This window comes from Nerophis lumbriciformis, linkage group LG33, assembly GCF_033978685.3.
Source record: "Nerophis lumbriciformis linkage group LG33, RoL_Nlum_v2.1, whole genome shotgun sequence".
Taxonomy (NCBI): Eukaryota; Metazoa; Chordata; class Actinopteri; order Syngnathiformes; family Syngnathidae; genus Nerophis; species Nerophis lumbriciformis.
In genome coordinates, this window is record NC_084580.2 from 3,930,073 (window position 1) to 3,943,059 (window position 12,987).

A 12,987-nucleotide genomic window follows, 5' to 3' on the forward strand; every position below is an offset into this window, starting at 1 on the left:
TGCGTTATCATACTAGCGCCGCATCAAAGAAGTGTGGTAATTCGATCAATTACCTCAGATGTGTGTAGAAGTCTCGGAGCTTTCTCTCGTAGAACTGCACTGCCTGAACCACCAGCCGTACAACCTCCTGGCCGTCCCCTGAATACCTCTGGTCTAAAACCACAGCAAAAAAAATACAACTAGTTTGATAAGAGAGCATAACAGCACAAATGAAAAATATGCATATAGAATACAAACCTCTGGGTTTCTCTCTAAGTTTGCGCAGCAGCTCCATGGCCTTTCCCTCACTAAAAACAGAAAGGGATTAGTCAGCAAATGACTTGTCCTCTCTCGGATCTCCGCTAAGTAATATCGTATCTACTTCCAGTTTCCGCTGAAACAACACAGTATTTTGCAAATACTCTACAACAAACAGGCAGAAGTTTCAACTGGAGAAGGAGAAGAGGGGAGGACTTGCTTGATTGATTTGTTGTGCTTTTAACATGGGTAAGCAGGATATTATAAACACAGTGTTCTATTCTGAGAATAAACCAAATGCTTTTGCCTTACCTATTTGCACAATACAAAGTGCATTTGGTGGAATCAGTTACTTGCCACAATCTGAATTGTTTTGTGCTTTCTTCAATAATATTCAATGTGTGACTATGTATACTGGCCACTTTTGCTGTTTCCCTTAAATGGTCGCTTTAAAACAGGTTTGAATGTAGTTTGCTAGTAACTCACAGTGTTTCCAAAGCCTCCCCGCTCCTCCACGGCTGCCGCTGAACGTCCAGAATGTCTTGCTGCAGGTGCATCATCTCTTCCTCCAGTTCACTCACTTTGGGCTGCACACATAGCAACAGTCATTTTGAGGGCAAGTGAGCAAACACACACAAATGCTTTGTTACCTGACCACAGCTGACAGCAGTCTGCTCCATCTCCCTCCACACTCCCAGCAGTTTCTCTGAAGCTGGACCATTTTCAGTTTTACATTTATACTTTGTTTTAAAACAACAAATTGGGATGTAATGATGTACAAAACTCAAAACCAGTGAAGTTGGCACGTTGTGTAATTCGTAAATAAAAACAGAATACAAATCCTTTTCAACTTATATTCAATTGAATGTACTGCAAAGACAAGATATTTAATGTCCGAATTGAGAAACTTAATTTTTTTTGCGAATAATCATTAACTTTGAATTTAATGGCAGCAACACTTTGCAAAAAATGTTGCCACAGGGTCATTTTTACCACTGTGTTACATGGCATTTCCTTCTAACAACACTCAGTAAACGTTTGGGAACTAGGAGACCAATTTTTGAAGCTTTTCAGGTGGAATTCTTTCCCATTCTTGCTTGATGTACAGCTTAAGTTGTTCAACAGTCTGGGGTCTCTGTTGTGGTAGTTTAGGCTTCATATTGCGCCACACATTTTCTATAGGAGACAGGTCTTGACTACAGGCAGGCCAGTCTAGTACCCGCACTCTTTTACTATGAAGCCACGCTGTTGTAACACGTGTCTTGGCATTGTCTTGCTGAAATAAGCAGGGGCGTCCATGATAACGTTGCTTGGATTGCAACATATGTTGCTCCAAAACCTATATGTACCTTTCAGCATTAAAGGTGCCTTCACAGATGTGTAAGTTACCCATGCCTTGGGCACTAATACACCCCCAGACCATCACAGATGCTGGCTTTTCAACTTTGTGCCTATAACAATCGGGATGGTTATTTTCCTCTTTGTTCCGGAGGACACGACGTCCACAGTTTCCAAAAACAATTTGAAATGTGGACTCGTCAGACCACAGAACACTTTTCCACTTTGCATCAGTCCACCTTCGATGAGCTCGGGCCTAGCGAAGCGGCGGCGTTTCTGGGTGTTGATAAATGGCTTTCGCTTTGCATAGTAGCGTAAGTGCATAGTAACTTGCACTTACAGATGTAGCGCCAAACTGTAGTTACTGACAGTGCTAATATTTGCAAAAAATAACGTTTTCGAATTCGAACATTGAGTATCTTGTCTTTGCAGTCTATTCAATTGAATATAGGTTGAAAAGGATTTGCAAATCATTGTATTCTGTTTTTATTTACGATTTACACAACGTGCCAATTTCACTAGTTTTGAGTTTTGTACTATGCATTAGATGACATTAGTTACAACTGTACACTGTCGTTGTCCAGTAAAGAAGCTTACCAATGCCAGTAGCGGTCTGTTCCTGGTATTTATCCATGTCTATGTGAAGGCTGGTAGTGAAGAAGTCCAGTTTGGCTATAAGTCTCTGGTGCATGGACACCATCTCATTCTTCTGCTTAGACAGTGACGAGTTGTGTCTCAGCAAGCTCATACTGGAAAAATAACATTGGCACTGTTAGAGCAAACAGTCCAGAAAGGTTTGTGCTTTACGTGTGTGTGTTTTCTACATGGCAGCTTTCTGTCCCTGCTGCAGCCTCTGCCAGTCCTCCTTAAGAGAGCGAATGGTGTGCCACGCCTGGCCACAAGTCCTCCTCAGATGGCTGTAAGTCAGAACGTGCTTGGGGTCATTTTCTAAGCGATAAGAAGAAATACAATGATTATTTTATTATATTTTGTATTTGCATTGAAATAGTTAATGTTGACGTATGCATAAACATGTGCCCACTCACGGACAAAGCATATATTTTCGGGGAGGGTGCGAGGTGTCAACGGGGGCTCGTAACTACAAGAGGAGCGAACAAACAGGAAGATGAGAGGTAAGTCTGTCCGTCGGCCATCTATATCCTGCAAAAGTATGATGCATTAACACACCGTGTTGTCAAATATTCTGCAAAGAAAGCATATTGTGCTATGAATGCTATTCTTACGCTGTAATCAATGGCGCACTGTGTGGCTAACGTTTGAGGCTCAAAGGCGAGACCGGCCTCGAGCAGCAGCTCTTGCTTGGCAGCAGGGATGCTTGTGTCCTCTTCTATCCTCCTCTGCAGGTTAGCCACAGTGTCGTCATCCGTGACAGAGTATGTCAGGATCTTAGCAGTCTTCATATTCAAAACGTGAACTATCTAAAAGTGAACAACAACAAATGGGAGTTAATGATTTTGGACACTGGTTTCCAAAGAGTGAAATTAGGATAGGTGCAGCAGTTGGAAAAAAACAAAAATAATAGTAATAATTTTAAGGTGAACTGATCCAATTTTTATTTTGTACAATCAGAGAAGAGACCCTAAGCCGTGTTTAAAATTTTGTAAAATTACAATATTTTAGGAGGTCATTTTTTAACATTGTGTACTTGTTTTTGTGTATTTGGGATCTGCATAAGTCCCGAAAATTTAAAACCATAGACACATGGCGGAGAGATATTCATGAAACAATTTTGCCTTCCTTCATACAATTTGTGATGTTTTTTCCGTTGGTAACGTCAGCAGATAACTCCATATATAGTAAAGTGTTTCCTGAAGAGCTTTGCACGAGTCCGCTATTGTAGTCCGACATTGTAGGCAATAAGTTCCTTATATTTCTCTATCCTTTTGTTGTGAGACAGACTGGCTCGTACATCAATCAATCAATCAATCAATGTTTATTTATATAGCCCTAAATCACAAGTGTCTCAAAGGGCTGCACAAGCCACAACGACATCCTCGGTATAGCCCATGCACATATGCATATATGCACATGCATCCTCCGCTGTTGCCATTTCTAATACAAAGTAGCGTATAGTTCGAACTTATATCGGTCAGTAGACTCCATATGGAAGCGTTAAAAACTACAACATAGCTGACAGGGAGAAGATGCAGCCGAAATGAAGGCACCTAAATAAGACCGCTCACAAAACGGCACATCCTGAAGAAACGTTTAGAAAGTGGCTTGAATATGGTCTGTAAAACATAATCTGTGCAACATTTTGACCAAAGAACCACCATGTTATGTAGACCACAAGGAATTGTTTTAAATGTCATAATTAAAAGTCATAATATGACCGCTTTAAGTTTGCTTTTATTTTTTTAAATTAATGCATTTTTTTTCAAATCAGCAAAAAACACTATAAAAGATACACTTTTTAAACTTAGCATATATTTCAAAGATATCATTGCTGTGTATCATGTAAACAAATTTAAATGGGAACATCATCATAAGAATAAATAAACATAATATTTTATCCACCAGAATATAAGAAAGTACTGTATCTCTTTCCCTTTAAAAAAGTCTGAGAATGACATAATTTATATTCTGGGTCTTTAACTATCCATACAAACCATCAAGTTATGCTATCTTCCAAAGTGAGACAGAGTTTTTCTCCTTGTCACCCCCCCAAACACACACACACAAGTGCACCAGGGAATCATAGATCATTCTTATATCCAGGGCAGAACCTTAACTCGGATATGACAAATACCAAGGTAAAAAATTGGTGTTCCAATAGGAGCTTTGAAAGGATGAAATCATGGGTATCCCAGCACCATATAATAATATAACCTTGAGCAACACAAATAATTTCCGAAATAACAAAAGCTTTCATTGAGGAAGAACTATTATGTGTTATATTAACTAATATCTTTGGCAATCAGAATAGTTTTGTAACAGTCCACTTGTTTTAATTAAAATGCTGAAGTTTAGCTTATTAAACAATTTTAACATCAAATCAAATCAAATCAAATCAACTTTATTTATAAAGGACATTTAAAATTTACCACAGGGGTAGCCAAAGTGCTGTACAATGGACAGGCTAAAGATAAAACGAGTACCGAGCAAACACAACACAACACAAACAGAACACGATAAAAAATAAATAAATAAAATAGAATAAATAAAAACATGAAAACATAAAAACAGGTTCACAGCAGGTGTATTATGGGGCGCCATTGCAGGATGGATATCACTCAGTGTTAAAAGCCATGGAATAAAAGTATGTTTATTATCCATTCATCCATTTTCTACTGCTTGTCCCTCTCGGGGTTGCATCGGGGCTAACCCAGCTGCATTCGGGCGGAAGGCAGGATACACCCTGGAAAAGTTTGTTTTTATTGCTTTTATTGTCTTTTGTGCCCTGTGCAGCACTTCGGTCAATGTAAGTTGTTTTAATGTCCTGTATAAATAAAGCTTGAACAAAGACAGACAGACAACATTCACACTCACATTCACACACTAGGGCCAATTTAGTGTTACCAGGTGCATGTCTTTGGAGGTGGGAGGAAGCCGGAGTACCCGGAGAGAACCCACGCAGTCACGGGAAGAATATGCAAACTCTACACAGAAAGACCCTGAGCCAGGGAATCGAACCACAGGACCTTATCATTAAAACATCAATTTAAAATCTTACTACAATTTAAACTACGACAGGGATTTGAACCCAAGACCTTCTGCTTTGAAACACGAGTCCTTGCATGCCAAAAGTTCTACCGGAAGTCCAAAAGGGAAATCTGTTCCCAGGAATACGTTTGGGGTAAAATTTTATATGAAGCACCTTGGGAAGCCCTACACCCAGCGCGTGTTCTCCGTTTTAGGGCAGGGCGGGCTTGATCTCTGTGAACAGAACCTGACTGACATGACGCTATGTCAACAGCACATTTCGGATCAGATGATGTTTAAAGTAAAAGTGGACGTTGTTTGAACCCCCTGTGCATGACCAAAGATCATATACTGAGAGAGGATGATCTACCGCATGGTGATGTACAGCGCACAAGATGTCCTACATAAAGTATATTTGCATTCGGTCATATAATTTTCTTTTTGTCACTTTAAAAAAAATACTAGGACATGAACTCGGCGTCCTCAATGGTAGTTACGGCTATGATCCAGGGTAGTCTTATACTTCGGTCAATATGGTAATTACGCAATAAACCCACAAAGCACATTTACAGACATCTTAAGACGCTTTATAAGTTGAGGAGGGGGGGAAAAGAAGATAAACCGGAGTGTAACTCACTTTGAGTTGAAGAATAAGATCCAGCTGGGAGAAACAGTTGCTGGGCGTGGCTTCAGGATCTTTGCCCCTTGCTTGCGGAGACCATTTAAGCATCAGCCGCAGCCACCTCTCCAGCTTCTCTGCTAAAAGGCTGAAACACAACATGAGAGGTCAGATATAGTACCTATTTTTTTCATGACAGCCTTACTACATTTGATATGTGTCACCTGTTAAGGTTGTTGGGCTGAGGAATATGCCTGGCGAAGCGGACAACACCAGAGAGGTCCTCATAGACAACAATATCACTGTCTTGCTTCATTCGTAGTTTATTGTGCCTAAAAATGAGAAGAAAAGCTTTGGGTAAGAAAATCATCATGTAGGTAATTTTCTTTAGTACACCTGCATGATTTAATAGGTAAGGCAAGGGAAGAGAAGTTTATTCAGAGAGCACAATTTGTATGCAATATGCTTTACAGTTACATAAAATTACAAGTAGCCAAAAAAATTAATCACAATTATTCAAATTGAAATCAAAGAGTGCAGATAAAATACTTTCAGTTGTTATATACACAGCTAAAAAGAAGTGTTTTCAGCCTGGATTTGAACATTGCCGGCGTTGAGGCCTAAATGAAAGACTGTTCCAATTTATAGCAGCATAAAATTGAAACACAGCCTCACAATTTTAGTCCTAATGCTGAGCACCAATAGGAGGCTAGAATGGTAAGGTCTAAAACAACCAACACCCATAATAATGTCAAACTTAGTACCAGTCACTACAACAAAATACCATCATATAATATTCATACATAATCTATATTATTAGATCACTGAAACCATTATTGACTTATTTTTTTCAATACTTCTGATTCTAAGAAAAAGAATGTAACTTTGCAGAAACAGGGGGGTATTTTTTCTGTTTTGCAACACAAACGGCCCTCAGGTTTTTTCATTAGGGCAAACAGTGAAGGACAAGTCATTGATGTTGGCACAACCCACATATCCTGCAATTCTTCATGTTGGCCACTTCTGTTTATTCATGTGTTCCTTGCATGCTCGATCCCAGTCACGTAACTAGGGTAAGGTTCAAGAAAACTCTGGAATAATTATGAATTATATTTATGCAACCCCTCAATTTGTAAGAGGAGGAAAAAAGAGCATTATGATAAGTGAAAGAATGGTAATATTACCAGGGAACAGGTTGCCAAGTTGGCAAAAAGGGGCGAAATCCTGTGATGCATTCAAACACCAATGTTCCGAAGCTCCAATAGTCTACAGTGACCGTATACTTCTGCCTCTCGATGAGCTCTGGAGCCTGGAAGATAGGATACACTGAGGAGGAGGTCAAGCAGAACAAGCACATGATGTCACCTGTCAGTGGTGTCTGACTTACCAAGTACTGAAGCGTTCCCACAAACGAGGTGCAAAGACTGCTTTGGTCCAGCTCCTTTGCATACCCGAGGTCGATGATCTTGTGGATCAACTGAAGTAGAGAAAAAGCAGTTTAAGTTTTAAACAAACATACCTTATTTTTGTATTTTGATTAAGAAGTATATTGCACAACAATGCATCAAGAGAACCAATGTTGTGATGATTAATACTGCTGCTAATCTGATAAATAACTGAACTAAAAGTGCAACAAATTAGTTTAACAGCCAAAACAGCTGCGTTGCACAACCAACATTTTAAAGTGCATCCTTAAAGCTGCTGGATGCTGCCAACTCGTTACACTTCAAATGCATCTTCGGCTATTTTGTGGAGTTAATTAAAAAGGACATCGGGAGGTTGCCTACAGCCATGGCTGTCAATACCAATGTTTTTATCCCGACGTTAATTTGAAAATGTATAAAATGCTTTTGAAGACCACCAAATAACAAAAAAACAACTTAAAAATGTGGCCATAGTATATCTAATTTTTGGCTTAACTATACCTAAGAGTATACATTCTATGTGATTTTGTTACTTACATGATACTAAATTCTGTCTCTAACAGCATGTTGATTATGTTCCTTCCTGTCCTTTCCAGTTTAAGTCACTACTCACATATTTCCCTAAAATGCTTCACCTGTGTTCTTTCTCCTTTTTTAATATCCTGGGTTGTCCTCTAACACAACAGAAAATTGGTTCAAATGATTTGTGCCTGGACACTCTATCGTAATAACAAGTCCTCTAAAATGTCTCTTCACACATACATGTAGTTGTCTACTGTATACTACATCTTCATACTGTTTCTTAGATAATATTCCACCAAAAGGATAGAGTCCATGGGTTATGTAACCTCATAAAAAGGAGGCCCAAAAAGAAAGATAAGACTAAACTCAACAAAAACCTTATAAGTACAGTGATAAATTGAGGGATTTGTTTTTCCGTCATAAAGACATGCTGAGACACTTAGTTAAAATCATGCCCTCCACTGTCAAGTTAAAAGACCAAAACCCAACCTCATTTTTGTGGTTTGATGCGTGTGAACTCACCCTCTTCTCTCCCTGCTGTAAGACAATATTTTCAGGTTTCAGATCCCTGTGGATGATCCGCTTCTTGTGGAGGTACGTCAGCGCTGAAGCTGAGAAAAAGAAGGAAAAACAAAAATGTGAGCAATTTATAATTTGATAATACAACTTTCATTACAGCAACCTCCGGAGAATTACGCTTCTGATAATTGATATCATACTATGAACCTTTTTGACAAGCCTTTCCCTGACTTTTCTTGTGACATCATAGCACATGCAAACTAAATGGTAAATGGGTTATACTTGTATAGCGCTTTTCTACCTTCAAGGTACTCAAAGCGCTTTGACACTATTTCCACATTCACTCATTCACACACACTGATGGCGGGAGCTGCCATGGAAGGCCCTAACCACGACCCATCAAGAGCAAGGGTGATGTGTCTTGCTCAAGGACAGAGCGGACGTGACAAGGTTGGTAGTAGGTGGGGATTGAACCAGGAACCTTCAGGTTGCTGGCACGGCCACTCTCCCAACCGTGCCACGCCGTCCCCAACTATTTCCCATAAGCCCCAAACTATTTTTCTTGGTTAATTGTTTTGCCAAAGTCACATGTAATATTTATGAGTACCTCCCGCATTTATCCACTTATTCGATTCCTTTTAATTTTCCATTTTCCCCACAGTTGCTGCTTTAAATTTTCTGATTGGCTAAATGATCACATGGTTGGGGTTATAGTATCACTGTTTTGGTTCAGTACACAACTGCAATTTGTATTTTTAAGTTAGCAAAGATTCATTCAGATTTAAGAGGGGGAAAACATCCACCCATCCATCCATGACTATTTAGCTCAATGGGTAATGCTGCTTGTCTGCTCTCTAAACAAGGGTCAGACTTCAAATCCCAGTCAGGGTGAATGCTACCGTGGGTCATATTTTTTATGAAATATGATTTATACAATATTTGTATTATTATGTTTATATTATTTTATTAAATGAAACCGCTGTCATTATCTACTATGAAACAGGTTTGGCCTTTTCTTTGTTTTTATTTCCATTCATGTCTTGTGTTCCTAACGGTACGTTCCATTTACCTCAGATGTTGGAAGTGGGAATGACGTCACAGCCCCAGTTACGAGATCGGAAATCAAGATTGCCAAATCCACGAAAGCTATTTTTGCTCTTGCCTTGTCTAAATATAAACAATTTATGGGAAAATAGTCACTCTTTCTGTAAGCTTCAAACATGGTGGACGCAGAGGCAGCACAGACGCTATGTCTAGCAATGTAGAACTTAAAAAACACATGAAATGAATTAAGTTTTACACTATGAAACAATACAACATATAAAGTTTAAACAATACATTGTAAATGGCTGATTTAGTGCGACAAAAACGAATCATAAGTGCTAATTTTAGAAGATAGATTATAGAAGTGTATATCATTGTTTACATCCAGATGAGGCATATGCATCACAACCCTTCTATATGGCTGTGAGACATGGGCAATCTATGCTCACCATTTCAAGATGCTGGGGGCATTTCAAATAAGGTGTTTACATCCATCCATCCATTTTCTTCCATTTATCCGAAGTCGGGTCGCGGGGGCAGTAGCCTAAGCAGAGAACCCAAACTTCCCTCCCCCCAGCCATTTCGTCCAGCTCCTCCTGGGGAAACTTGTGACGTTCCCAGGCCAGCCGGGTGACATAGTTTTCCCAATGTGTCCTGGGTCTTCTCCGTGGCCTCTTACCGGTCGGACGTGCCCATAACACCTCCCAAGGTAGGCGTCCGGGTGGCATCCTGACCAGATGCCCGAACCACCACATTTGGCTCCTCTCGATGTGGAGGAGCAGAGGCGTTACTTTGAGCTCCTCCTGGATGACAGAGCTTCTCACCCTATCTCTAAGGGAGAGCACCGCCACCCGACGGAGGAAACTCCTTTCGGTCATAACCCAAAGCTCATGACCATAGGTGAGGATGTGAACGTAGATCGACCAGTAAATTGAGAGCTATGCCTTCCGGCTCAGTTCTTTCTTTACCACAACGGATCGATACAGTGTCTGCATTACTGAAGGCACCGACCCGGAAGTCGATCTCACGATCCACTCTACCCTCACTCTACCCTCACTCGTGAACAAGACTCCGAGGTACTTGAACTCCTCCACTTGGGGCAAGATCTCTTCCCCAACCCGGAGATGGCACTCCACCTATTTCCGGGTGAGAACCATGGACTCGGACTTGGTGGTGCTGATTCTCATCACAGTCGCTTCACACTCGGCTGCGAAACGATCCAGTGAGAGCTGTAGATCCTGGCCAGATGAAGCCATTAGGAACCCATCATCTGCAAAAAGCGGAGACCTAATCCTGCAGCCACCAAACCGTATCCCCTCAACGCCCTGACTGTGCCTAGAAATTCTGTCCATGAAAGTTATGAAAAGAATCGCTGACAAAGGGCAGCCCTGGCAGAGTCCAACCCTCATTGAAAATGGGTCCAACTTACTGCCAGCAATGGGGACAAAGCTCTGACACTGATCATACAGGGAGCGGACCGCCACAATCAGTCCCCACAGGACTTCCCGAGGGCCACGGTCGAATGCCTTCTCCCAGTCCACAAAGCACATGTACCCTGGTTAGGCAAACTCCCATGCACCCTCAAGGACCCTGCCGACAGTATAGAGCTGTTCCACAGTTACAAGACCAAGACGAAAACCACACTGGTCCTCCTGAATCCAAGGTTCGACTATCCGACATAGCCTCCTCTCCAGTAAACCTGAATAGACCTTACCGGGAAGGCTGAGGAATGTGATCCCACGATAGTTGGAACACAATCTTGCAGAGTCTTGTCAACCAAGACAGCCCCACAGCATCCAGAGCCTTAAGTAACTCCGGGCGGACCTCATCCACCCCCGGGGCCTTGCCACTGAGGAGCTTTTTAACTACCTTGGAAACCTCAGCATCAGAAAGAGGAGAGCCCACAACAGATTTCCAAGGCACTGCTTCCTCATATGAAGATGTGTTGGTGGGATTAAGGAGGTCATCTAAGTATTTCCTCCACCGATCCACAACATCCGCAGTCGAGGTCAGCAGCACACATCCTCACCATACATGATGTTGACAGTGCACTGCTTCCCCTTCCCGATGCGGCGGATGGTGGTACAGAATCGCTTCGAAGCCTTCCGGAAGTAATTTTCCGTGGCTTCCCCGAACTCCTCCCATGTCCGAGTTTTTGTCCGAGCTTTAAGCCGGGAGGGCAACAAGAATTTCCACCCCAGCCCGTCGCCTCTAACTGTGTGCAACGCCAGAGTGGAAGAGTGTCCAGCCGCTCTCGAGAGAACTGGTTCCAGAGCCCTTGCTCTATATCTAGCTCTATATCTATATCTATATCTATATCTATATCTACCGTATATTTATTTCACAAAATCGATTTTGGAGACAGGCGTTTAAAAGAAGCAGGCGGTTATTTGCACAAGGCTTTTATTTATTTTTGCACCAGCCTGCACCAGGCCATTATTTGGTTACTGTCCAGTATTTTTTTTTTCGTACAAAAAACTTTAAATGTAAAAGCTATTGTATACATACAAACAAAAAAACAAGAGATCAACATGAGGTAGGCTATCAAAAGACAAGAGATCAACAAGGCAGTAGTGCAACAATTGTCAAATAGAGTACCAATACTAAAAATAAATAAACTTTTTAAATAAAGCAGCCTACCGGGAAAAATAAAATTATAGTACCAAGTACTCAAGTATAAAACCCACCATCAAAACAGAACAATAATACTGTCACTTAAATAAAATAAAGGCTACAGTACTCCAAGTTTTAAATAAAGCAGCATACAGAAAAAATAAAATTATGGTACCAAAGTACTCTATAAAACCATGAAAACAATAATACTGCAGCAAACGCAACCCCAGTAGCATTTTAAACTCAATTATGCAAATAACAGCCCATGGGCGGCTATTTGGACATGGGCGGCTATTTGGACATGGGCGGCTATTAGGACATGGGCGGTTATTTGCCCAAGGGCGTTTATTTGGTAATATACGGTATATATACATATATCTATATCTAGCCGGAACTTTTCCACCTCGCGCTCCAGCTCAGGCTCCCTTCCCCCCAGCGAGGTGACGTTCCACGTCTCAAGAGCTAGCTTATGTAGCCGAGGATCGGAACATCAAGTACCCTGCCTTCGGCTGCCGCCCAGCTGACACTGCACCCGAACCTCTATGGCCCCTCTTATGAGTGGTGAGCCCATTGGAGGGGGGACCCATGTTGCCTCTTTGGGCCACCAGGCGCTCGTCATCATGCCCCACCTCCGCGCCTGGCTCCAGAGGGGGGCCCCAGTGACCCACGTCTGGGCGAGGGAAATCCAAGTCTTTTTTTGGTCTTCGAGCTGCACTTTGTCTAGGGAGACCCTACCAGAGGGCATACATAGCTCCACGCAAACTCCTCTACCACGATAAGGTGGCAGCTCAGAAAGTTGTCTACAACACATCTTAAAGGTAACTTGGCAGGATCGTATTAGCGAGCCAGCTGCAGGAATGGTAAACAGGTTATACTTGTATAGCGGTTTTCTACCTTCAAGGTACTCAAAGCGCTTTGACACTATTTCTACATTCACCCATCCACACACACATTCACATACTGATGGCGGGAGCAAGGGTGAAGTGTCTCGCTCAAGGACACAACGGA

At 41.6% G+C, this 12,987-nt stretch overlaps 1 protein-coding gene across 3 annotated transcripts in view; it reads right to left on the bottom strand.

The window, feature by feature from the left end:
- Positions 1-12,987, bottom strand: part of ikbkb (inhibitor of nuclear factor kappa B kinase subunit beta) — an 84,655-nt gene that overhangs the window by 36,662 nt on the left and 35,006 nt on the right. For all 3 annotated transcript variants that reach the window (XM_061928950.1, XM_061928949.1, XM_061928948.1), the window contains 13 exons: positions 8,326-8,414; positions 7,245-7,334; positions 7,042-7,166; positions 6,082-6,189; positions 5,876-6,005; positions 2,820-3,014; positions 2,622-2,736; positions 2,400-2,523; positions 2,173-2,324; positions 888-949; positions 724-824; positions 238-287; positions 54-153 (listed from right to left, as the gene is read on the bottom strand). In XM_061928950.1, coding sequence (XP_061784934.1) covers positions 54-153; positions 238-287; positions 724-824; positions 888-949; positions 2,173-2,324; positions 2,400-2,523; positions 2,622-2,736; positions 2,820-3,014; positions 5,876-6,005; positions 6,082-6,189; positions 7,042-7,166; positions 7,245-7,334; positions 8,326-8,414 — 1,441 coding nt within the window. The remainder of the gene's footprint in view (positions 1-53; positions 154-237; positions 288-723; positions 825-887; positions 950-2,172; positions 2,325-2,399; positions 2,524-2,621; positions 2,737-2,819; positions 3,015-5,875; positions 6,006-6,081; positions 6,190-7,041; positions 7,167-7,244; positions 7,335-8,325; positions 8,415-12,987) is intronic.